The sequence below is a fragment of the Saimiri boliviensis genome, chromosome 16 (assembly GCF_048565385.1).
Source record: "Saimiri boliviensis isolate mSaiBol1 chromosome 16, mSaiBol1.pri, whole genome shotgun sequence".
Classification (NCBI taxonomy): Eukaryota; Metazoa; Chordata; class Mammalia; order Primates; family Cebidae; genus Saimiri; species Saimiri boliviensis.
In genome coordinates, this window is record NC_133464.1 from 21,951,908 (window position 1) to 21,973,142 (window position 21,235).

Here is a 21,235-nt window from a genome sequence, read left to right on the forward strand (position 1 = left end):
ACTGAAACCATTTATAGTAGTAAGCCCTCTATATATGACACGTTTTCAATCTAATAACAACTTAGATGACTGCTAAATGACAGATGGGTAAGCAGTATAGACAGTGTGGATACGTTGCACAAAGCGATGATTCATGTCTCAAGCAGGATGGAATTGGAAGGTAAGAAAGTTCATCATACTACTCAGAACAGCAAGCAATTTAAAACTTACAGATTTTTTTTTGTCTGGAATTTTTCTTTCATATTTCTGGACCACAGTTGATCATGCATAACTGAAACCTCAGAAAGAAAAACCACACATGAGATGTGTAAAAAGTATCTGAATGAAAATGAAATCAGTTGTGTCAAACCCTAACAGAATAAATACATAAAGCCAGGTCCTCTGAGGAGGACCTTCGTGTACACATGCCTCTGATAAGAACTACTACAAAGACTCTCTGAAGGGCTTGTGGGAATACATGCCTGTAAGAAGAACTTTCGTTAAGGACTTTTCCTAACTGCTGCTTGCTCCATCAGTCCCAAGGACAGCTATCTGAATGCACAGGAACATTTACCTGACACACTGTCTCCGGTAATAAACGGGTCAACTCCTGCAATAAGCCCTGTATCCGATGTTCTCTTTGTTTCAAAACAACATAGTGTACGCCCCCTTTTGCTGTTAAAATCCTCCCCTTACCTCAGCCTTCTCGAATGCACTCATGGTTGCAGCACACACAGCACACATACTCTGCATTCAATGCTTCTGCTGATTTCAGAATAAACTCCTTATCTTTGGAGAATCTTTGTTTTGTGGGCTGACAGCAGGGACGACTGTATTTGTGTTATGTCAGTTTCCATCTCTCAGTTCTGTCCCTGATTTCCTATTTCTAGGAATTCACCTGCATACCCAATGATCTCTACATCTTTATCTGCTGCCACTGTCTCCAGTGATATTTGGACCCATATGTTTAACTCTCCACTACACATCACCACCTCGATATGACACAGCAACCTCAATATTGACATGCCCAATGTTGTACCCTCCTCCTACAGAGTGCCTTATATTCCGGGAAAGCTATTTAAAACCTGGTAATCATACTAGCCTCTTGTTTCTCCCTCGAAGGTTCTAACAATTCTGCCTTCTAAATACCTCCCTCTGCTCCATCCACTTTTTCAAAAAGTGCATCTGTAACTGACATTAAGTAAAAGATGTGAAAGTTAAAAAAGGTCTCAAGGGAATGGTAAAAGGTGGACTACATCAAAAAACATTTTCTCTAAGAAAATAAATTGGTTTTGTCGATTACTAAAGAAATGGATTCTCTCAAGTATAGTACTTCTCAGAGATTTAAAATACTAACATATATGTTACTCCTTAAGAAACATGTTTAGGATGTAGCATTTCTCCCCAGCTAGTGAGACTCTTTTGCCTAAAACACGAATAAACAGTTAATAGAAGTAAAATGCAGCAGCACGCAGTTTGGATTTTGCTGGTTATTCTTTTATAGGTCAACTTAATGAGGCTTCTTAAAAACAGCCTCCGAAGGACTCATAAACTTACGTGTTTCTACATTTTGGGTGGGAATGGAATGGGCGGCCCTATAGTGTACATGGACTCTCACCTCCCTCCTCAAGGTGCTTTTCAGGATATACAGTTTCCTTCCCACCTGTGCAACACTGCAAGGTAATTTCGTGTTCTTTTAGTTAATAAATCAAATAAATCCATCAAATATTTATTAAGTGCCCTTCTGTACAAGACACAAGATACCAAAAATGATAAAATACAGTTTTCCCTCCAGGGCACGGATTAGCAGGAAACACATTTGCAAAAACAAAATCACATGATAAAATGCTATAAGAGATGCACTAAATTTTGTGGGAGAACCCAGGAAGAAATGATATCCCCTTCTTGGAGAGACATGAAAGGGGATCAGAGAAGATTAAGCAACATCTTTAATATTTGGTTAAATAAATGGTTTATAGTTTCCTTACACCCCTCCACCCCCAGCAAAAAGAATTTTACAAGGTAGAAAAAATAGTCTTATTTTATAAATGAAAAATTGTGTTTATTATGGTTAAATTTCCCTAAATTCACAAAGCTAATAAGTGGCAAAACAAATACAGATTCAGATTGGTCAGAAAAGAATGGGGAAGGAGAAGGAAGGAAATAATATTCCGTATAGAGGTAACAATAGGGAAGCTGTATAAAAAGGTATGGCTCACTAGGGAAATCAAAAGCACGGGGGAATGGGTGAAGTGGAACACCAGGACTATGTTTGGCTGTGGACTGGGGGAAGTTGTTGGGAGCTGTGAAGGTTTACGTATCACCCCTACTTGCTGTTTCACGGATGCTAGCAGAAAACAGGAGACTCACAGCAAAGAGCATGTTCATCACATCAGCACCCTGCTCCACGAGAGTCCAGATGGTTGCCTGCACGTGTAGAGGGTTGCGTTACAGGGGAAGAACACTGAACTTGTTGGGGATTCACCACTTTTGCAGCAAGCCTAAGCAATCCTGCTCTTTATCCTGGGGGAGACCATCCCTCAAAGTTGCCCACTGCAAACACAACACTGACACTTGGCCCAAGCAGAGGGAAGTCAGAGCCTTCACTATTGGAATGCCAACCAAAACACACAGGGATGCTCGAGGTCCATGGTGGGCTACCTCCAACAACAGGGAGGCAAGATGGGGAACAGTGCGTAGACCACAGGAGACAAGGACTGGAAAAGAAGGAAGGGATTATATCACTGAGACATGAAAATGCAATACATGGGAGTTTGAGCTTTCACCATAGCACTAGGGAACCATGAAGGATGTATTAAGATGTGTATCAAATGCCTGTGAATTTATGTATATGACTTGCACAGCTTTTCTAGGACCTTCCCCTCCGCTCCCAAATCCATCTTTATAGTTAGTTGGAAAATGACAATACTTTATAAGGTGACACGCTTCTTCAAATTTTTAAACTCATAACCAAGAGAGTTTGGTCGGTTTCTCCCTTTTGGTGGAAGCATTACAGCAGTTATATTTTCAGTTATGTGATGCAAGTCTCTGCAGCAGGAAAAACTATGCAAAAGCCAAACGGAGTAAGAGACATGTAAGCACTCTAGTCCCAATTTTCATCCCTCCCTTCGTCTTCATTGTCCCTTGAGATGCCTCAACGCACTCCAATTCACTGGCCTGCTGTCACTGAAATCTTAAGGAGTGAACAGTTTAGAAAGCAATGGCGTCAGGTTTTCCATATGGAAACATCAGTGTTAGGCCATTTTCATACTGCTATAAAGAACTGCCTAAGACTGGGTAATTCATAACAGAAGGAGGTTTCATTGACTCACAGTTCTGCATGGCTGGGGAGGCCACAGGAAACTTACAAACATACCAGAAGGCAAAGGAGAAGCAGGCACTTTCTTCACAAGGTGGCAGGACAGAGTGAGTGCTGAGCAAAGGGGGAAAAGCCCCTTATAAAACCATCAGATCTCATGAGAATTCACTCACTATCACAAGAACAGCATGGGGGTAACTGTCCCCATGATTCAATTGCCTCCCACAAGGTCCCTCCCACAACACATGGGGATTACGGGAACTACAATTCAAGATGAGATTTGAGTGGGGACACAGCCAAACCATATCCATCACCATTGAGGCAGTGTGGGAAATGGCTTCCAATGATGATAAAACTGCAAATAAAACCAATACACTACCATGACAGTCCAAGAGCAAAATGATGTTTCTTTGTTCTTAAAGATATGTCCATAATTAGGTACTCTGATTCAAAGATGACTTTAGAAATAATTCCTGGCTCTAAAGTTATATCATCTCAGTATTTCCAGGGATGGTTTTTGAGGAATAATTTTATTTATGGTAGCTCAGGAACAAAAATCTGACTCCTCCAAATGGGGAGAAAGGGCAGCATATGAAGCTAAAGAAGAAGGGGTCAGATCAAGTGTCAGATAAGCTACACCAGAGCCAAGACAATCAGGATAAAGAACAGTGAGACTGACTGTTGTCATTGCTGTTATTGGACTCAATCCCAGGAGGCTAGAAGGTGATATTATACAGAGCAGGTCAGGATGTGGGATGGCAAGGGCTTCATCTCAGTGCTCCTATAAGAGTGAATCACATTTATAAATACTAATCACAGGGTAACTATTAAAATCTGATTCAATTTTTAAATTATCTTTTTTAAGAATTTAAAGAAGGTAGAAATTTTAAAGTATGTATTTTTACTTCTTGACTGCTGTTTCTCCTACTAATTCTATTCTCCAGTGCTATCTATTACTAATGGTATTCTGTCCACACTGTTTGGGATTTGTTCACATGTAAATCAATATGTAAGTATTTTCCGGTTTTGGGGAGGGTTTTGTTTTTGTTTTTGTTTTTGGTGGGGCCATATTTGCATTTTTCTTTCAATGATGTCCTAAGTCACTTGTTCGTTTTGGCTTTTTGTTTAGTTTTGAGACAGGGTATCTCTCTGTCACCCAGACTGAGGTACAGTGGCATGATCACAGCTCACTGCAGCCTCGACCTCCTGGGCTCAAGCTATCCTTCCACCTCAGCTACCTGATTAGCTAGGACCACAGGTGTACAACACTACACCTGGCTGATTTTTAAATTTTTTGTAGAGATGGAGTCTCTCTATTTGCCAAGATGGTCTTGAACTTCTGAGCTCAAGAAATCCTCCTGCTTTGGTTTCCAAAGTGCTAGGATTACAGGCATGAGCCACCAAGCTCCGCCTCTACTTTGGTTATTTATACAGCTTTACCTTTATTCATTTAATGTCCACATAATTATCCATAATTTATCATTCAGTAGATGTTTACATTAGCTACATTGAACATGCTTATATATAAACCAGTTTGAATTTTGTCCAATTACTTTTGGATGACTTTCCTATAAATTGGGCAAAAGGTACACAGCATTTAAATTTTGAGTCACACTGCTAAATTCTTCCTGAAGGCAGAGACAGCCTTTATCAACCTTCTTTTTCAGTGTTCATAGATGAGAATGCTCTATTTCCTACAATCACAGGACCATTAGATATCTGTATTTCTAATCTTTGATAATGTCACATTACTGACAGGTTATTTTTCCTCCATTAATTTAAGTTCACTAATCTTCACATATCCACATTAGTCATTTACATCATTTGAGTTTCCTCTTTATGTTTTTTTCATTTCATGTGGTATATTAGTGTCTTTGTTACCAATTTATGAGTACTCATTTGTGATTAAGGATGCTGACCTTCTGATTGCTGTGCATTGCAGATGGAATGTCATGGCGCTCCATTTCCCTGTGGTATTTCATTTTGTTTTATTGTAGAGAAGTTATGTATTCAAATACAACCATGATCTTCTATTTTTAAGAAAGGTAGTGAGCAAGAAACAAAGATAAGATTTGGATTTTATTGGGAGCTCAGTTGGGAATCTATTGGCAAATGGCCTAGCCAGGGCTAAGAGCAGATATAGGCTGATTGAACAATTCAATTACAAAAAGGCACTGGGAAAAACAAGATGGTGGCAATGGTGGTAGGCAGAGAATTCACAAAGGCGTTTGTGAAACAGGATCTAGGAGAATTTGGTGATTGAACTGCTAGGGTAGGTGGGGATTAAGTTACCATATCATCATGGAGTGTTATCCATTCAGCCATATTTTCAACTGAAGCCTAAAGAACTAGCTGCCACTAATGCTCTTCATAAAAGGGGTGAGAGGAAAGGGGAGGGAAGGGAGGGAAAGGAACATTTAACAAAAGCATGATTATGAAGCAACTGAATGTGTGTAAAGAAATTATTAACTGGAACTTCTAAAGACATTTATAAAGTGACTCTAGAACAGATGTATGTTTCTATACATTTTAAATACAAATCAAATTACCTTCTGAAAGCTGTGACTTCAAGCATTTAAAGTACATAGAGTATTATCATACAGAATCCTGGGAGAAAATAGACTGGCACCCTAAAATGAGACTTACAAATTTTTTATAAAGAGCAGGGTATAGGAAACTGTAAGGATCATGCAATATTCCCTAGCTAGTAACTGTGACAAGGTCACTGATACTGCCCCTTGGAGAGCAAAGAGAGAAAGTAGGCACAAGCATTCAGAGACTTGCGAGGTCACTCGACAGGAGTGGTGGTTTTAGGTGAACTGTCATAGCCAACCTGCAGTGACTCCATAAATGTGAGGGCTACGTCTGCCCTCCTCCGCTTGCCCGGTCCTTCTGTAGCTACTGCTTCCCATTAACTGCCAGAGCCAAGAATGCCCAATGATAGAGCCAGGAACAAAGGGTAGGGAGGAGAGGCCTTCTGAAGGGGCAGACAGAGACTTACCAGCACACTCCACCCTTGTGCCTTTCATATGGAAGAAAAGTTTTCATCTTCAATATAGGGGACATGCTAAGACCCTCAGCACCATGACATGCAAGAACACAATAGAGAAGTAACTCCTGCTCACTTGATGAAGCCTACCGGACATTATAGAATCTATCCCTGTGCACATTAATTCAGCCTTAAAACCGTCTTATATTTCCAGGCAAAGTACCTCCCTCTTGATCTTAATTGAGTTCATTTAAATAGCATTATTTTGCAAAAGGCCAGTCTTTTGTTCTTAAACTTTATATATGAATAAACAAATTTGATTTTACCATATGAATGAACCACAAATAATACAATATTTAATACATTAAATAATGAAAACAGAGACAATGTTTCTAAGAGTACAGGATTAATACTTTGAGGGTGAGTGATGGAATACAAATATTTGAAAGTTCGGTATTTCAGAAAGATGAAGGGAAATGACTCTACTATGATTTCTCTGCCTGCTCCCTGACCCAGTACAAATATTTATTTAAATGTATCTAAGAACATTTTATGATAGAATCAATTAAGTCACATTTGTAGAGACTATAACTGTTCACAAACCACCTTCCCTTTTCCCTTTCAAAAATCACTGACAGGGAAAAGGGACAAGCCTGTAAATAAAGAAAAATACAAAAGGTTGAGTCATTTGCTAAAGGTCACATAGCTAATAAGTGATAGAGTCAAGACTAACCTATTTTAAAATATAAACTCATTGTTATTCACATTATTCACTAAAATATGTGACCATCGGCCATTATTCTAAGCAAATTAACACAGGAATGGAAAACTAAAAACCACATGTTCTCACTTATAAGTGGAAGCTGAACACTGGGTCCTCATGGACACAAAGATGGGAAGCACAGACACTGGGAACTACAAGAGAGGGGAGGGAGGGAGGTGGACAAGGGTTGACAAACCATCTGTTGGAAATTATGCTAAGTAACTGGGTGGTGGGATCATTCATACCCTAACTCTCAGGATCACACAATATACCCAAGTACAAACCTATACATGTTCCCCCTGAATCTAATATAGAAGGAGGGAGAAAAAAATAATATATGACACATGTATCTTCCTTGTCCTGACAAAAAAATAAAATAAAATAAAATATGTGACCATAGTATGCAACAAATAAGTTGACGAGTCTGCTTTTCCCATTTATTTATTTCAGGACCTTTTAATTGTCTGTCAAAACTACTAGTTTTTCTTGTTATGTAAGCTACTTCCAAAGATGAATTGAAAAGAAAATATGTTAAAACCTGAAGTTGTTTTTGTGCTTCTGAACTTACCAGAGAAAGAAGTAAAATTTTATCAAAGGAAGAAGTAAAATTTCGTTCTGCTCTTGTAACGAAAACATTTAATTACACAAACACAGATCCACAGAGCTTCACTTAACAAACCGTACCCTGAAGAACGCACTGATTCCTCAGCTTTTTCAGTTTTACCATGTTGTTCCTATTCCCTTTACCTTTTAAGTTGATCAAATATCTTTTTTAAAAATGACTTTTTTTCCCCTAGAGTAAAATGAATTCCAAGCCTGGTGAGAACAGGCTGTTAATCTCTTCGTTTTATTGACCTACTTCAGTTTTAGCTCATTAAACACAGACATCTCAATGATCAAAAGAAAATGAACCAAATGTAACTCTGTATAACCTTACTGAATAAGAGAGTTATTCAAAGAGCAAATAAATCTGCACAAGTAATTTAATATTGACAATCTTCCATTTAAAGACTATATATGTAATGAACAAGGACATCCAGAAATCATTTTTATGCTCATTTAATCAATGAAGACACATTCTTGGTGTGATTTTTATCCAATTCCCTTCTCAGATTTTATCTTCTCCCAAGGCAAATATTGAAGAAATCATGAACTAAATTCCCTTGAAACTGTAAAACAAGGAAAAGCAAGACTATTCAAAAATAATAGCTACAAAAATTATTTAATTATGTTCCCTATGCAGAATTATGAAAACTGAAATAGATTTGGTTATTATAGCACAGAGGAGAGAAAAACTAGTAATTTCAACCCATTATCCTAATAAGGGTCATAAACAATGTAAATTATGAAACAATATTTACTAGCACTTAAATATAACTACATTTGAAACATATCTAATAGCTGGACCATATCTAATTATTCAGGTTTGTTTCAGTAGCATTGACTTAAATAGTTTCAACTTTAGCAAAATTTTCTAGCTGCTCTTGTAAAAATATCCTAAACAAATAACCAGCCACAATTCATATAGGAAAAATTATGATTTTCTAAGATACCATTAAAAAGAGATCTTAAAGACTAGATAAACCTAAGCATCCATCAGCTGATGAATGGACAAAGAAAATGTGGCATATATATATATATATAGTGTGTGTGTGTGTGTATGTGTGTATGTGTGTGTATATATATATATGATAGAATACTATTCAGCCATGAAAATAAGGAAATGCTGTCATTTGCAACAACATGGATGAACCTGGAGGACAGTATATTAAGTGAAATAAACCAGGCACAAAAAGACAAATACCACATGATCTCATTCATGTAGAATCTAAAAAGGTTGATATCATAGAAATAGAGAGGAGAATGGTGATTACCAGGAGCTGGGGCTGTTTGGGAGGAGGAAGATTGGAAAGATGTTGGTCAAGGGACACATACTTACAGATAGAAAGAATAAATTCAAGTGACCTATTACACAGCATAGTGACAACTACAGTTAATATGACATTTTGTGTTTTTGAAAAATGCTGGGATACTAAATGTTAAAATGTCCTCACAACAAAATCATTAACTATGTGAAGTAAAGCAGTTTAATTAGCTAGATTTAACCATTCCATAATGTACACGTACTGTGCTTCAAACCATTATGTTGTATATGGTAAATAAACCCAATTTTAGTTGTCAATTTAAAATGAATTTTTCAAAAAGGTAAGTATTTCTAAAATTGAAATTGTTGGAAAAACTTCAGAGACAGATTATACCTGCTACAACATATCATGCTTTAGGATTTAATAGCAATTATTTGTTTCCTTATTCTGAAAACTGTGGTCCCTTTGTTTGGTCTGCAACGGAGACCGAACTCCAAGTCAGTGTCCTTTAACAAACAATGATCAGCTAAGGAACAATTCCACAGATGCGTGATGTATATTTTACTCTCAACATGGGATTACAACGGTAAAAAACAGAAAAACTGAATCCTTTTCTAGTTCTTCACTGTTAATTTCCTCATAGAAAAATACATTTTGCAAACAAAAAAAAATTCAAATAATACACAAACCAACCAATCCACAGCCAAATGCAAATTATAACTGCTCACCTTTATTTTTCTCCATTCTCCCAATAACAGATCAATGCTCTAAAGCAGATCAATTGCACCAACTACATGATGATAACAGCTGTGCAAATGAATCCTTTAGATGTTAAATAATTTTCTTTTCCTTACAGGACATTTGAGAATACCCTCTTCTAAACATTTGTCTGGCAACTCATTTACTCCATTTCAAAAATGTTAGATAACAGATAAAAATTCCTTTAAATGTGAAAGGTTTCATCACTGTATAAAATTGGTGGCTGGGTTATACTAGAAAAAATTAACTCCACAAGAACAATTCATTCAACACAACTGAGTGCAGATATATTTTAAGAAACTTCATTCTCTATATTTCATTCTACTAATGTGAAGCATAAAAAATAATAAAACACAATAAATAACCTATTAGGTAACTATAAAAATAAGATTCATTCTACAAATCACTATTTATTTATAATGTTGGCCTAATCACAGAACCAGAAGTGAAATCAATCACAGATCCTGTTCTCAAATAGCCTACAGTCTAGTAAAAGAAAGAAATATATTGAAAACCAGTATTGCTACCTTGAGTCCCTACCTTCCATTAGAAATATTGAGCCATATGTGGCAAGTCTCAGGATATCGAGGCTAATTAAAGAAAATGCAGGGCCACAAGATGGCAGTAGTTCAAAAGGAGCTTTATTTGGGTCGTGCTTTGACAGGTTGTCCAGAGGCCAAGTCCCTCAAACAGGAGACCTTCCAGAGAAAACGGTGCCTGGCCACCACCCAGAAGGGAAAGATAACAAGGAAACTCACAGGAGAAGGGGAAATTGGAGAGGAGGCTTGCATGTCTAGGTGATAACCACTTACTAGAAAACGGGAAGTGTCTGGGTCAGAGAGCTTTGAAGGGAATCAATGGCTTGGGGTCTTTTAGTGTCCCAGAGTTTACTTTATCTAGAGCTAGCAGATGTTAAGTTAAATTTTGTCAGATATGCAAAGCAGGTAGATTTTAAATAGCTAAAAATGTGTTTATTTCAGCTATATTTAAAGCAACTGTATGTATAAAAATCGAAATTGAGTACCATTTGGCTTTGGGCTAATGGTCCTAGTCTGCTGTGAAGAAAAACATGGGGTCCATCTTTAACCCATTTATATAACATCACAAAACAAAAATGTTATTGCATACAGAAGCAGAATCTGAGATAGTCAGTATCCACAGGCCTATGTCTAGAGTTTCACTTAAAAATCAGAGTTCAGGGTAATAACAAACTTCTCTGAGCTAAAGGAACACATTCTAACAAAAAATAAATAAAATAAAATAAAATCAGAGTTCAAAGAATGTATCAAGATACTCCTTAAAGCTTATTAAATTATTCAATAATTACTTAAACTCTTATTCTCTATCAAGGCCTGTTCTACACACCACACACTCAAAAGGCAACAAGGTACACATTAGAACTGGCTACATAATTTGCACTGTCCAATGCAAAAAGAAAATGCAGGGCCTTTTGTTCAAATTTCAATAAGGGTCAGGCATGGTGACTCACACCTGTAATCCTACATTTGGGAACACCAAAGTGTGGAGACTGCTAGAGCCTAGGAGTTCAAGACCAGCCTGTGCAATGTTGTGAAACCCCATCTCTGCAAAAAAACCCAAAAATTAGCCAGGCATGGTGGAATGCACCTCTGGGCCCAGCTACTCAGAAGGCTAAGGTGGGAGGATGACCTGAACATCGGGAGGTCAAGGCTACAGTGAGCCATGATTGTACCACTGCACATCAGCCTGGGTGACAGATTAAGACCCTGTTTGAACAAAAACAAAATTTCAATAAGGTGACAAGAGAACATTAAACCAACCACACAGTTCATCTGAGTGTGGGATCCTGCTTGGCTGGCAGGTATGTTCTCCATCTCCATCATGTACACAACCCAGTGGCAGAAAACCTGGAGTTCGAACAAAGAAAAGAAAAGTGCCATGCAGGAAACAAAAAGGATTCCACGATAATAAGTGGTGTCACCTACTTCAGTGAACTTTGAGAAAGGCTTCTGTGAAGGGTCAACATTTAGGCTAAAACCTGCACACAAGCCAACTACACAATCTGCGTATGTGAAGGACCCACAGGTTGAAGAGTTCATGTCTGTAGTTCTCAACCAGGACAAGTTTGCCTCCCATGGAACAGTTGGCGATGTCAGGAAACATTTGTGGTTATCACAACTTGGTGGAGGGTGGTACTGCTATTGGTATCTAGTGGGTGAAGGTGAGAGATGCTTCTAAACATTCTGCAATGCACAGGACAGTACCCCACAACAAAGAACTGTCAATCCACCAACGTCAATGGCACTCAGGTTGAAAAACACTAATGTATAGTAATGTAGGTCATGTACAAAGCCATGAGTTGTGTAAAAGTTTGGCACATGTGCCTTTGATGTCCTTAGCCATGTGACTTTATGGTAGAGAATACTGGAAACCTACAATTCTAACAACAAGGGTGAATTTAATTTATGTTACAGAGATTTAGTGCAATACTATACAGCCACATTAAAAAAAAAAAAAAAGAGGCTGTTTTGGTACCATTACCATGCTGTTTTTATTACTGCAGCCTTGTAGTATAGTTTGAAGTCAGGTAGTGTGATGCCTACAGCTTTGTTCTTTTTGCTTCAGATTGTCTTAGTTATGCAGGCTCTCTTTTGGTTTCATATGAAATTTAAGGTGGTTTTCTCCAGTTCTGTGAAGAAGGACATAGGTAGCTTGATGGGGACAGCATTGAATCTATAAACTACTTTGGGCAGTATGGCCATTTTCACAATATTGATTCTTCCTAACCATGAGCATGAAATGTTTTTCCATCTGTTTGTGTCCTCTCTTATTGCCTTGAACAGTGATTTGTAGTTCTCTTTGAGGAGGTCCTTTACATCCTTTGTTAGTTGTATTCCTAGGTTTTTCATTCTCTTTGTAGCAATTGTGAATGGGAGTTCACTCTTAATTTGGCTGTCTTTTAGTTTGTTATTGGTGTATAGGAATGCTTGTGATTTCTGCACATTGATTTTGTGGAGAAAAAATAGGAACACTTTTATACTGTTGGTGGGAGTGTAAATTAGTTCAACAATTGTAGAAGACAGTGTGGTGATTCCTCAAGGGCCTAGAAATAGAAATTCCATTTGACCCAGCAATCCATTACCAGGTATATATCCAAAGGATTATAAATCATTCTATTATAAAGACACATGCACACGTGTGTTCATTGCAGCACTGTTTACGATAGCAAAGACCTGGAACCAACCCAAATATCCATCGATGATAGACTAGACAAGGAAAATGTGGCACATATACACCATGGAATACTATGTAGCCATAAAAAATGATGAATTCATGTCCTTTGTAGGGATATGGATGAATCTGGAAACCATCATTCTCAGCAAACTGACATAGGAACAGAGAATCAAACACTGCATGTTCTCACTCATAGGCAGGTGTTGAACGTGAGAACACATGGACACAGGGAGGGGAGCATCACACACTGGGGTCTGTTGGAGGAAACTAGGGGAAGGACAGCGGTGGGTGGGGAGGTTGGGGAGGGATAATATGGGAAAAAATGCCAGATGTGGGTGATGGGGAGATGGAAATAGCAAACCACATTACCATGTATGTACCTATGCAAGATCCTGCATGATCTGCACATGTACTCCAGAACCTAAAGTACAATAAAATATATACATATATAAATCAGGCTTAGGTCTGGGTGCGGTGGCTAACAACTGTAATCCCAACACTTTGGGAGGCCGAGGCAGCAGATCACAAGGTCAGGAATTGAAGACTAACCTGGCCAACATGGTGAAACCCCATATCTACTAAAAATACAAAAATTAGCTGGCCATGGTGGCATGTGCCTGTAGTCCCAGCTACTTGGGAGGCTGAGGCAGGAGAATTGCTCGAACTGGGACTCAGGAAGCAGAGGTTGCAGTGAGCTGGTATCACGCCACTGCACTCCAACCTGGGCTACAGAGTGATACTCCATTTCAAAGGAAAAAATATCAGGCTTAGAAAGATATTTAACAGCATGGGAAATGGGAAATAAATATATGTTCATAATTGGAACAGACATGTTTAAAAAAATTATTCTGTGTTCTTTCAAAAAATAGTCAGGCTTAGCAGGGGGCTGATGAGCACGCTAAAAAAACCATGCAAAGGAATTTTGGTGGTTATTCCTGGAGAGTAAAATTATTTTCCTTCATTTGTACTTTTCAGTTTTTTTAATTTTCAAGAAAACATATTCTTCCATAAAAACATGGAAGTATAACATCTCCTTTTCTTTCTATAAAAGTGTACTGCACATTTCAACTTACATAGTAGCCATATGTGGACCTGATGCAGCTAATCAAGGGTTGTGCTGTTTGTTGTGATTCAAAGAGGGATGGATAATCATTTCAGGACGATTTGGGCAGTCTCATCAGTGAAATTGAAGATTTACTAAAACTAAAAAGTTGAAGAATTGAGAGCATAATCAGTGCTGCCTTTTCTTCTTGTTGAAGGTCAGGACTTTATAAAAGAAAGGTAGATATGAAAAATGGCTACTCTCTATTAAAATTAATTGGTATTGTTACTTAGCCAAGTAGATCAGTTACCACATTCACAGACTATCTATTTCAACAGGCGTATGTTTGAAGTCTCTCATGACCCCATTTTAACAAAATAGATCTGTTGTTTGTCAGCTGAAAAGTTATACCAAGAGACTATTCGTCTATAAATCATTTCTGTTTAGGTGAGGAACCTAGCTAGAATGTTATTCTTGGTCTTACCAGGTAATTACAAAAGAAATGTTGTAGATTTAGAAAGTGTTCTTATCAAATGTAAGGACAATGTGAAAAGTGGATTATACACGTAACATGTACACACCAAAAATACCTATATTTCAGAAGGCTTAGCAGACTGGAAACAAGAAAAGCTAAAGGATAGGGGGTGACAAGTGGAAAATATTATTCTTAAATTCATGAAATTGTATCCCTCCTAAGCCGATTATACAACTATAGGTTGTTGGGTATTCGGCAAAATTGACTTAAATTATGGGATGGAGGGAGAATGGGGACATATATAATATTTATAGTTGATACACAAGATTAATAGTTGACAGCAATATTTATAATTGACTCCATGTGGGAATATGTGTGATCGGTATATTTCAGCACCTGATGAACCGTTGGATTCTATGACCCTAAAGTAGAAAAATAAGCTCATTTCTCCATCAATAAGTTGCACTAAATGCCTAGAGAAAAATGAAACACCTGATTCCCTTAAACATCAGAGAACAGACTGGGCTTCCCAAGGGAAAAGGTGACAAAGTGGCCTGGCAATGGAACTGGGTCTTGATGCTCACAATTCAAGATCAATAACATGCACAGAATTAGAGAACAATGATGAGGCAAGACCTCTTGGGACCTGCAGTATAACAGGATGGCGAGAAAGGCACTCTGCAACCACAGAAATAAGGAAACATTCCCCTCTTTTGACCAACACTAGCTACTACTGCTTCTTTATTAATGATAACTACCCTTCCCTGAATCCTTCTAACACCTAGGTAAAAGTTACCAAAATAGCCAATTCCTGAATTGCCTCCCTTCATTAAACCCTCCTTACAATATAGCCCACCACAAGCCCAAATCCTACAAAAAGCCCTCCCAACTGCCTACTACCAAAATCCCCAGCGTTCCTTTGGTGTGCAATCTCCCTCGCTGCAAAATGAATCTAATGTTACAGTCTTGTTTCTGGTGGTTCTTGGCTGCTGGGCTTCAACCCAGGGCAATCCTGATGTTAATCATCTGCCACGGTGTCAGACGATGGGTCCCAATTGTGGCTTTAGAAATTTGATCACCATAAATATGTTGCTCAAACAGCAAAACTGGTTAATTCATGAGAAATAGAGTCTCAATTTCATATTATCATCCATGAGGGACTACAGCCACCTGCATTCTAATTATGTGAATCTGTAAACCACCTTAGAGGCACAATTTTACCTCCCTACAGGCAGAAGAATGGCGGTGAGGCAGTGGGGGCAGCAGTTATGGGTGCTGCAGCTGGCAGTGGCTCAGCCTTGTTTCATAGAGGTTTATTAGTTTACAAAACAACAAAATATTCACCATAACATAACGGATATCACTGCAAATAGAAATGCATTTCCCAAATATAAAAAGAATCATCTCTGACTTAAAACCAACTCCTTGTTACAAAAACATCTTGTGATATATAAAGATCTAAAACTAAAATGTCATCCTTAAAAATCAAGTTAAAATCAAGACACTAAACAAAAAATTGTAATGACAACAAGAACATATTTTGAGCACTTATTATGTGCCTTGGTTTGTGACATTTTACATTATTTCATTTTATCCACAGAAACACTTTTTAAGAATATCCCCACTTATGAATGAGAAAACAGGTTAGAGATGATAATTTATCTAGGAAGCAGAACTACAAATGGCAGAACCAAGTTTTGAAAACAAATGTCTATTCAGTAATTCCAAACTCCAAGGTTACCAAGCAGATCATTTTTCTTAGGTGTGAGAATGAAACCACACTGTCCTTGGAATGATTATAAGATTTGATTATAATGAAAGCAGTTTAAAAAAAAAAAAGAAAAAAAAAAAGAAAAGAAAACTACAGAGAACTGCTTACAGTGTCTTTTAGTATCAAATTCTTATTTAGCTACATCAAGAGTTTATTTTTATTATTCTACTTATAGCCAAAATCTACCAAGGAAAAGTTACTTTCACAGACTTCTTGATATAGAGAATACACTTGCTATAGAGTTCTACATCAACAAACATCCACATTTCAAAAAATAGCTTATATATAAATTATCTAAATGTTGTCGTTATTTTTTTTATAAACTTCCCCTTCCTGAACTATCCTCTAAAAGAGGAAATACTGCATGTGTGAACAACGCACAATGCATGTGCAAAGAAAATTCTAATAGAAAAGCATTATCCCCAACCCCAATAAATAAAATAAAAATGAAAAGACTTTTAAAAGACACTTTCACTAACAGTTCTTTTCTGAATAAAATAAACAAGAGCAAAGGGCACCTTGACTACTACTTAGAAAATAAAATCAGAACACAGGAAAATCTGTAATTCTAATCACATTCACACCTTCTCTCCTTTTTTACATTTCTCATCCAAACATCCTTAGGAGCTCAATAGGCTTAAAAGAATTGGAGCAGGGTAGAGAACAAAGGTGAGGGGAATCTGAGAAACGGTTTAAATTGCTGCTCTCACAATTTTAATAATTTCAACTTGGATAACATTTTTCAGAAGAAGTAAGTCACAAAGGTAGGACGAAACTAAAAACTTGTTCTACCTATTTCTATTATACGAACTGCATTTTGGCTAGACATCTCAGGGATTAACTACTGTGAACAAGAAATGGAAGAAAGCAGTAAAAATGTATACTTCCAAAGAAAACAAATATCAAATTAAATGTGTTTGTTTTAGTCAGTGAAAGGCTATGTGCTAAATGAATACATTTGTTAAAAATATTACTATTTGTATTCTCATGTAAAAATAACTATTTATATATTAACTATGTTCTCTCGAGATTGAGGATAATCTTAGGCAGTATGATAGTCAATTACTAAGCTCAATCATGTTAAATGTTATAGATCACACATAAATACAAAAATAAAGAAAAATCTTTATTAAGCATGTGATATATGTGGTTTGCTCAATTTGAGATTGAGGGGTTTTTTAGAGAAATGAGAGGAATCAATGTTTAAAAAACAGTTTAATATATTGCTGAATTATTCATAAAAGAATGACCAAAAATACAGACACAAAACTTCAGAATTATATGAAATTCCTAAATGAATGCTTTTTTATTGTGTGGGTCTAAATCAGCATAGTACTTTTGTGTGATTTTTTTCTTAATGAAAATATTAAAGGAACTTAGCATTTCTTTTCACCAGTACCACCAACGTCTTAAGCGCTCCTGTGATTTCTCCATCACCTCCAGCCACAAATTTTTAAAAGGTACTAGCAATGGGGAAACAATCCAGAGTGACTTAAAAAAGAAAGATTCTCGCCATCATGGCAGTTTTTTTGTGTGTCATGTGTATCAAATACAAATAGTTACGGTCATTTCCCTCTCGGTAGGGCAAAGTTTTAGTTTTCCCTGACATTCTTCTGGTAAGACACTGTCTCAGTGATTGACATTCTGGAAAGTTCCTCTTCAAAAGAGATGACACCCAGAAGGTTCTAGGAATGTAACAGTCAATCAATGTATTGCATTCAGCAGGTACCAGAAATACTGAGATACCAGAGTGGAGTGAAATCAGGGCCTTACTGAAGAGGGGACGCTGGCTGTCCATATTCGGTAAACGTAGCAGGCAAAGTTGCGGTATTTGGGGGTAAAAATCTAATGATTCAGATGAGGATCTCACATCACAACACTCTCACCACACACACACACACACACACACACACTCACTTTAGTTTTATCAACAGCTGATAAGTGAGATTTATTTCTTAATGAAAAGAATGCACTGAAATAAGAAAAATACAGATTTATAAGGGGTATTTTGTTTGAGGACCAAAGAATCGCCCTAAACTGAGAATGTCAGAAGTAGTATAGAAAAACCATCTGGTACCAAACAGGTATACAAATAAATAACTGTGTTTCAGACTGGTCATGTAAACTCAGATGGAGTCAATGTTCCCGAATGCCTAGATTTTCTTTCTGGCATGATTGAAAATTGAGTTCACAGCCAGCAAAGCAATCAAGAAAAGTGGCTACAGCTCACAGCTCCTTCGTACTACAGTCAAGTCTCCCAAGCCTGGAAACTCAAGCAGAGGATAGATTTTAGTCTCAAGCGTTCTCCACAAGTTCTTTGTTCAACCAATAACTTCACAGATTCTCCTGTGTTGGCTTCATAGGCACAGCGAAAGAAGCGCACGGCTCCACTGAGATCTTACTTAGCTCCAGACACCTGCTATTGCGTTTGACAACTACGACCTATTCTTCCAGGCAGAATCTACACTGGAACTCCCGCCAGCAGAAGGAAATTGGTGCGGTGGAAGTGGGGGCAGGGTTCCAAAGTGTAGGCAGAAGGCGCTCACCACACTGACCACACTAACTCTATCTTTCCTTTGGGAATCCCTGGTACCTCTCACCCATGTCAAGTGACTCCCCAATACGTTCGGTTTGATCGCCTGTTGCCATTAACACTTTTCAGGCTAAAAACTACCTTGTGGTGCTGGGAGACACGCTGGGTGGTTGGGTTTCTCCAAGCAGGGCTTGATGCCAGGGCGCAGAGGGGCAGCTGAGGGTCACGTCTCTGGGTGCACAGGGTCCAAGTCCTCATTACAGAGGAGACCGGCTGCCCTTGCCTGCGCCCCATTCTGCAGCAAAGGAGCATATCGCAGGTTTGTGATTTTTAGTACCAACTTGGGGCGATCAATTCAATTCCTTCCCCCTTATGAAAAAGCAGCAAACAGAAACCCCCGGTAGGGCACTGGTGAAATTCCTACTCGGAACAGAAACGCAATCAGACTGGGTGTCCCCCCGCCCAGATGTTTGCTTTCCTGGCTCTTTCCAACTCATCCTCTGGGGCGCAGGGAGCCAGGCGGGAAGCAGAAGCCCAGAACCCGGCTTCGCTGCAGGCGTGATTAGGGGTCCCCGGAGCCGCGCTTCGCTGCACTGCGCTCCGGCTGTCAGCGCCCAGCACCCCGGAGACCTCCCCGGGATTCACCCTGCGCGGCTGCAGGGCCCGAAAGTTCATCTTCCCACGAGTGTCACCCGGGGAGCCTGGGGAGCGCAGGCCGAGCTCGGACGGCCCCCGCCCGGCGACCCCCGCATCTCCTTACCTGCCCGCGGCGAATCCGGCAGCCCCCTGACAGCGCCCAGCAGCCGCCACTGAAAAAGTTTCCGAACTTCTTCGCAGGTCTGCACGCCCTCGCCGCGGGCGGACCCAACCAGGGCCAGGAGAAGGAGGCAGCGAACGCCCACGGGCCAGGTCCGCGCATCCATCCTCGCCGTCCTGGTCCCCCGGACCCCGCAGGAGACGCCACCGGCCCCGCGCGCCTCGGCCGAGCTGCAGGCGTGGAAGACGGGGCGGCCGGGGCTCCCGAGCGGTGCAGGGACCGCCCGCGGGCGCCGGCTTCACCTGGGAGCACTTGGCTCTCCCGGGTGGAGGCCCTGAGCTGAGACGCCAGAGTTTTCGAGCCGAGCACTGTCTGCTCTTTTTCCCCAGCCGAGGCGAGTGGACGCTGCGCGGGGCGAAGAAAACTAGTGGAGCCGCAGGGAGCCCGCGAGCATCCAGCTCCGGCCGCCGCCGCCGCCCGGCTCGGCTCGCAGCCGCCAACCTGGGCTGTGCCCGCCCGCCGCGCTCCGCGGAAGCCCCGCCCCGCACGCCCCGCCCCGCGGACAGGCCCCGCCCCGGCCACGCCCCCGGCGCGCAGTCCGACTCCGCACCCCCTGAGATGCTGTGCTATTACAGGCCCAAGGCTGTAGACTCTGAGCAACATCGACGCAAATAAGTAAAACTAAACCCAGACCTGGCTCTCCCAGTCCGTTCTGGGGAAGAATCATCTGATAAAATCAGAGAATGTATAAAGAGGATCAGAGAAGACAAGAGATGAGAAACGCCAACGGGAACTAAGAAGAAATAGCTACACAATCAAGGTCCTCAGTACATAGGAATTTGTATTCTAATTGCATGAAATGGAATCTGGACATAATACAAAAGGCAAAAACTATTTACAGTTAAAGATCCCAACTGAGAGACTTCATAACAGGTTTTAAAAGAGTACACATGAGAAGTTATTTTTTTTAATTGCTTTGTGTTACTGCTTAGGAATCGTTTTCTATAACATTACGATTTTCTGGTGGTATAAGAGAAGGTATAAGAATTACAATCAAACTTTATCACATTCTTATCACAGTGAAGTCTAGTTTATTCTCTTATCACCATTTTGCATCATATTTTACTTCTGCACTTTGTATCTATGCGGACCCTGTGAGCTTTACCACTTCTGGAATTTCTTTAAAACATTTTTCAGAGAGCAACTAAGTTAAGAGTGCTCAGAGGAGTTCCTCACAAGGAATATAGAAAAACGAAAACTTTAAGCAATTTTAAGATGGCAAAGAAATTCTGTCAATTTATACTTTACAAGAGGAATGCATTACGCACCATAAACCAAAGGGCAGGTGCATTTTGTAAACGTGACTGACTCAACAGCTAAGCCTGTAAGAGTGTCTCAATCTGTAGCCACTTGAAGCGAGTACGCCTCGTGTAAAATAAACTAGTTAAAAGCATCAGGCAGGTGGGACTATGAATGCTTTAACTACTTTAAGGGAATTTCATCTCAAATTTGAACCCTTGCCAAGAGATAGTAGTGAAAAACTTTGTCTTAGTGAAGACTTTTAATGAACATTTGATATCAAAGACAGCACTTTCAGCAGTCTGTCACTTGTCTAAAACTATTCCAGGGCAATGGCTGAGACACTGCTTCCGAGTGAAATCGTGCTACTTGGCATTCGGCATCAGTTTTCTGAATACAAGATTTTGTTTCAAAGGAGAGTGTTCTTCATGAATCTCTTCTGCTCTAACCACTAAGCATGGAAAGATTGCC

The 21,235-nt window shown here is 39.4% G+C and overlaps 1 protein-coding gene across 1 annotated transcript in view; it reads right to left on the reverse strand.

Moving 5' to 3' along the window:
• GPC5 (glypican 5) overlaps positions 1-19,952 on the reverse strand; it is a 1,382,768-nt gene extending 1,362,816 nt beyond the window's left edge. Inside the window, exon 1 of the mRNA XM_010338876.3 lies at positions 19,469-19,952. Within this exon, the coding sequence (XP_010337178.3) occupies positions 19,469-19,631 (163 nt within the window). The 5' untranslated portion in view covers positions 19,632-19,952. The remainder of the gene's footprint in view (positions 1-19,468) is intronic.
• Positions 19,953-21,235: the final 1,283 nt, after the last annotated feature.